At 37.3% G+C, this 6,000-nt stretch overlaps 1 protein-coding gene across 1 annotated transcript in view; it reads left to right on the forward strand.

Annotated features, from left to right (window-relative positions):
* Window positions 1-3,715, forward strand: part of MYRFL (myelin regulatory factor like) — a 43,767-nt gene extending 40,052 nt beyond the window's left edge. Inside the window, exons 23-25 of the mRNA XM_032207452.1 lie at window positions 776-884; window positions 3,436-3,510; window positions 3,606-3,715. Coding sequence (XP_032063343.1) covers window positions 776-884; window positions 3,436-3,510; window positions 3,606-3,692 — 271 coding nt within the window. The 3' untranslated portion in view covers window positions 3,693-3,715. The remainder of the gene's footprint in view (window positions 1-775; window positions 885-3,435; window positions 3,511-3,605) is intronic.
* Window positions 3,716-6,000: the final 2,285 nt, after the last annotated feature.

Raw genomic sequence — 6,000 nt, forward strand, 5'->3', positions numbered from 1 at the left:
TGTTGCAATATTGGTTTGTGGTTTAGGGGGAGGGAGATTTTCAATCTGTATTATACTCTTCTCAGAAAAACCATCTGGGAAGATAGGAAATGCTTGACACTCTCTAGGGATAGTTTGGAGAAGGTATGACCACAGGGTCTTTGCAATCGAAGAATTCTGAATGAAATTCTATTTATCAATGTGTTCCCAGACAAAGGGATTTTTCTACTTCTTTTTAATGGCATATTTGCATGTGTACAATGCAATGACAAATGGGAGCTATTTATATAGATAGGTACCTGTCTGAAGGTTTATTGTGGGTTCATCTTTCATAAGGTTGTCTGCTGTTGTGTTTAGATGCCCACGTACCCTCTGGCATAGGCACGATATGCCTATGTATGATGTAAGCCGTGCAATTCAAGCATGTCATGACCATTCATTTGTACAAAAAGCCAAATACGATAGATGCTAGTATGAATGTGCTTAAAGTTTGAGGAAGTTTACTGTATTTTCTAGATTTATCTTAACAGCTGCAAAGACCACCCAGGTTTCCAAATAAAAAAGCTTCCTCTTTTCAGGGGAGGGAGTGGGACAAGTTTAGAGGTTGGTGTCTCAGGTTTCTTCATATTAACTAGGGAAGTAAGTTCCTCTGCTTTTTTTTTTTTCTCCACAATTCAAGTCTTTGGAATTTTTATTTATTTATTTATTTATTTATTGTGTTTATATTGTATTATATCTATGGTTCTTCTATTTAAGAGCAATGGGATAGATCCTTGTTTTTCTTTTTTTCTTGAAGCACCACAGAACCATTAATTGTATTTCTCTGCAAAGTTACATTTGGAAATTATTGCTCCTACTATTCTTCAAGACAAAGCAATGGGAAAGATTTCTTAGGAACCACACAGGTAATACATTTTCAGCAATACTCTGGCTTGGGGGGATCATTTTTATATACTGCCTGCCACATGGCTGTTTTTTCATCTCTTACATGAAAGGTACTGTGCTGTTTGAAAACAGCATATAGGACAAAGTGTCCAGTTTTCTGACAGGTTTGGCTGCTGAAGCCATACAGTGCTGAAATAATCTGTGATTAACTTTCACCTCTCTCCTTGCCCTCCAGAATGTTGTTTCCTTCTATTAAATTTGTTTGTTTTTCATAAAAGCTTCAGAATCTCCTAGCTAAAAATGTCATGATCCCTTGATTCAAGCAACATTGTGTGGATGCGTTCTGGAGTAGAGGGAGATGTGGAAGGTGGAAAAGACTTGTCATAATATCTAGCTGTACTGGATAGTCCTACACACCACTGATTGTAAGGAATGAATGAGATGATAAAGAGACACCAGGAAGATCTTAATGTCCAATGTCTGGAAAGGAGGATAGCTGATGAAAACTAGTCAAGTTGGCCTTATCAATAGCACATTTAGGGTCCACCATGAGAACCTGACTCGTAAAATTAATGGCTGCAAAATTCTGATCTTGGTTAAAGCAGTAGAAATTGAAATAATGCATTGAGTCTACCAGTCCTGGCTAGTTTTGGCATGGCCCTAATGAGATTACTAGGATGCAGTCTTCCTGAAAAAGTAGATTTTCTACTGAAATTTATAAAAATCTGTCTAGTGACTCTCTACAATTATAGTTTTGAGCCTATTCCAGCCTAACTCACCACTATAACATGCTATAACTCTAGAGAGAGTCAAGAAATAGGAGTATTTTTCACCCATGGCCTTAGGATTTCTCCAAATTTAATGGTACTTTTCCATTATTGTCTTAAGGGTAGTGAATTACAATTTTTAGGCCTTGAATTCCCTGAAAACAATAGTAGTTTTCCCCTTTATTTCTGTGCAAACGGGAGTTTACAAATAAATCTCCCTAGGGAAAGTTCTTCCGTGTAAAAGCAAGAGATATTTTCATTTCATTCTCTTGATCATCTAGATGGGAATAATAGCTGTAAAAACATGTTAGCTTTTCCCAGGCAAGCTGAGCTTGCAAACTTTTCCCAGTAAATTGTTGAAGACCTTAAACGCCTTTCAAATTCTCTGGAAATATAAGACACTTTCATGTGACCAGGTCCTCAGATTTATCTACATTGATTGGAAATGTTTATTCTGGCTAAAACAATGGGAAAGGCAGAAGCAAGGACAGTAGCATTTCCCCTACACATTGTAGGAGAAACCTCTGTGAAGATGAAGTCATTTCACTGTCTTCTTTAGATTTCTGATCTATGGTACCACACATGATAAGTTCTTAATTCTTTTAAATTATTTTTTTTGCTGCTTTGACAAATTAGAGCTGTTGGGGCACCTTTGTCCTTAAGTTGACTTTCTGATAAACTCTTCAAATGTCTTTCCAAAAAGTTACAGGCTTCTCTGCAGCTGCTGCAAAGCTGTCAGAATGCAGTAAATAAGTTGTCCAAGTTTTGACCTGTCTGCCGTAATTCTAACACTTTTTAATATTAAGTCAGACCTAGGGAGTTTTCTCATGCAGAAGTATTCTTCAAGCTTACTGCCAAAAGTGGTCAAAGAGATTTCCTGTGTCAACCTGAAATCTACATCAAAAGACTAAAGCTCACTAGCCTCCAGCAGCAGTCAGCATTCAAGTTTGACATGACTCGGAATAGAAATGCTGCCTGGTTGGATAATTCTTTTCAAGAAGATTTTCCTAAGGACTGGAAGGCTTATTCCTTACCAAAGGGCAGGATGGCAATCATTTAGACTCTGAGCAATTCTCATGTAAGTCTTATCATGTGAGCATACCATCTCCAACAGAGAGAATGTGTCAGAAAGTGGAGGGAGGAAGGAAAGATGAAGGAGGCACTAGGAACTGATGAAATAAAAGTTATCACGGGCAGACCAAAATGGATCATTAGGTCAACAAGAGGTGAGGACTGAATTTTATTCAATGTAGCATAAAAATTTCAGATACAAATTTTCATTTGTACATGACAGGTCACTGCAGTCAAAAGTACAATGAAATCTTTCCTGCAGCTGTTTTTGAAATACGGAGTAAAAATGCTGCTTATATCTTCAGAATATACAGAGGAACTTTCACTGCCTACTGAGGACGGCTAATGTCACTGTTTCAAAAAAAAAGCAGCATTGCAATTTGCTGCCGTTACACCTCAAAGCTTTTGGGCCACCTGGCACATCAGGGACAATCTCTACTTGCAGTGGCATTTGCTTGGAAAATGAGAGCGAGAGAGTTATTCAGAGCCAGCTGCGAGCTGCTGGGAGCCAGATGTCTGTCAGTTCCTCCGCAGGGCTGATCAGAGCAAACCCCCAGTTGCAAGGTTTAAAGTCAGCACTTTGTCTTTAAATGCTCCGACTGTAGCTTTCAAGTCTTGTTATCGTAATTACTTTGCACCGCATTTATCAATGAAATGTTTCCACAGCCTATCCCTCTCTCTGACTGAATGTGAAATAAGGTTATCTAATCTCTCTCTCTCATTTATCATCTAGGGACGTCAGCATATTTGGACTCTGCCTGTGGCTAGGCTGTATGACAGTGCATACTACTTCCGTGTAGCCGCACCGGTAAGCCCTTTTCGGATGGGAACACGGCAAAAGACAAGTATCATTGGAGCTGACAGAAGATCTTACATGAATCTCCTTTATTTTTTCTTCTGCAGGGTTTTGCAAGCTGCTCCACAGATCCTTATTTTGCTGGAATGTTTTTTACTGATTACTACTTCTATTTTTATCGGCAGTGCAACTAAAATGTTGCCAATAGTTCTGTTCTCAGGGAAAAAAACAACAATGAAGCTCTTGATATGAAAAAGAGACTGATGTATGGCCCCGTATTTTGTAAAGCTTTTACCAAGATGTATGACATTTTCTTGTTTGTTTTGCTTTTAAATTTAAAAAAAAAAAAAAAAGGAGAAAAATAAAATGTTGTTCAACCACAAGCGTGGTTCTGCATTTCCAGGAACTGTTTCTAAAAGGACATGAGACAACTGAACACATGATGTGTAAACAAGTAATCTCATTGATCTTAGTGAAGTGGCATGATATTGTACATACAACATACAAGAAAAAAAAAGAAAAAAGAAAAAAGAAAAAAGAAGGGGGTAGGAGCTCTGCTGAGCTGGGATATACTCTAGTCTTCAGAAGATGGTAAGATAATAAAATATTTGCAGTCAGGAGACCTGCAGACCTTTACTTTCTCTTAATAACTGCTGCCCTTTGTTTGTATATAAATCCACTTCTTTTCCAAACAAAACCAAGACCAAACAAAACTTCCAGAGAGAAGTGAAGCACTGTGCAAGTGCCCTCTAAAATAAGTGCTGTAAACTGGGGAACTGCAGTTCAGTTCCCGTGTTTGTATTTCCATTTCAGAAAGTAGTACCATCATTACTATTACGATTGTGCAACTTAATGATGCAGCTGCTGTTTGCGTGAGATGTGTTTCAGCTACTTTTTTTTTTTTTAAAAAACTCTACAGTAGGAATGAAGTATTTACTCCTAATTTCAAGTTATTTCTTTCTTGGTGGTTGTGATTTGTGCTAATGTGATGAAAGAAGAGAAACAGTTGACAAGAAGAATGTCTTGCCTGCACAGCTTTCTAAGATGAATGTGGATACACACTTGCATAGGAGAAATCTTTCTGCTTACATTGAGGAAATATATTTTTAAGGCAAAGCTATTTGAATGAAATTTGAAATTACTTGCTCAGACAAAAGGAGCACAGATGTAATAACCAAGTGCAGTATAAATAGCATCATGAGGCATTTCTAGAACAATCATTCATTTTGTGTAGAGAAGAGAAAGTAAATATAATGGAGAGACTGTAGGCTTTCAAAGATTTATAATGTAGAAGTTAACATGTGAACAACCTTACTCTGAATGAAATTCTTTATTTAGCGGTGGAAGGAAAGCATTAGGAAGGAAAATTAATCTCTAAATATGAACTGACCACAGTCTTTGTAAACACCCATGTGTCTTAATTGTGCATTTCTTGCCTGACAATGAAATGGTAGAGTTTAATTTGTTTCTGTGGCTTCATTTGGCATTTCTTTTGTCACTGTTTCTAGATTTCCTTTAACTGATTTCCTTTAACCTTCTTACTGTTTTTTTTAGACTTATGTATTTTTGTTGAGGTTATCTGCAATGTCCTTGGTCCTTGGCTTTGGGTTGTGGCTTTTTTTTTTTTTTCCTTATATGACTCACTGCATTGACCTTAACCCTTAATTTTTTTTTAATTTTATTTTTATTTATTTTTATTTTTTTTAGCCTGGTAAGTATTTATAATGTAGGTGACATGTTCTGCAAGATCCCAGAGACTAACTGTACTTTTAACTCCACATCCCAAAGCATCATAAATTTGTGCCTTTAGTTTTTTATAGTCCATCATACTTGCGAGTAATTCCTAAGAAGTGTTGCCGGGTCCCAGATGATCATGCATGTGCATTTTGAACAAAAATAGTACATTTCTAGACCCACTGGTTCTTCATCACACTGTTTTGGGTTGAAATACTCTTCTCAGTGGCACAGAGCACTGATGCAGGAGAATATAAGCTTCCAGTATTTCCTGTCATCAAAACACTTCCTGCGATTACAGTCTGGGGTGAGATGCATGTGGGGCAGCAAATATTTTCTTTGTGAGAAAGTGAGCAATGATTTTATTACAAATTACTTTGCCAGTTCAAAAATTTTCAGCTCCTTCTTTATTCCTGTCACGTGTTTTTGGTAAGGTACTCTTGAAGATTTTATTCAGATTTCAGATGACAAGTTGTTGCACAAAGGCTATGTTCCAACATACCCGAGGTAACAAAAATCCACCTTGGCAAGAGCTAGGGAGGAACTGGCACAAATGAAATACTTGGCATTGAAAAACTGTGATTAATAGTATTCAGGCTCCTGAGAAAATCTGTGAGTGACAATGAGCTGACAGACTTTTTAAATGGCATGACATATTGACAGTAGTGTTTTGATCATTTTGAATGGGGATCAGATGGCTTCTGTCCCTTTGTGACATTAATTATATTGTAGTGGGGTTACCTCTGAATAAGTTAATGGATTGGAGGG

This window comes from Aythya fuligula, chromosome 1, assembly GCF_009819795.1.
Source record: "Aythya fuligula isolate bAytFul2 chromosome 1, bAytFul2.pri, whole genome shotgun sequence".
NCBI classification, from domain to species: domain Eukaryota; kingdom Metazoa; phylum Chordata; class Aves; order Anseriformes; family Anatidae; genus Aythya; species Aythya fuligula.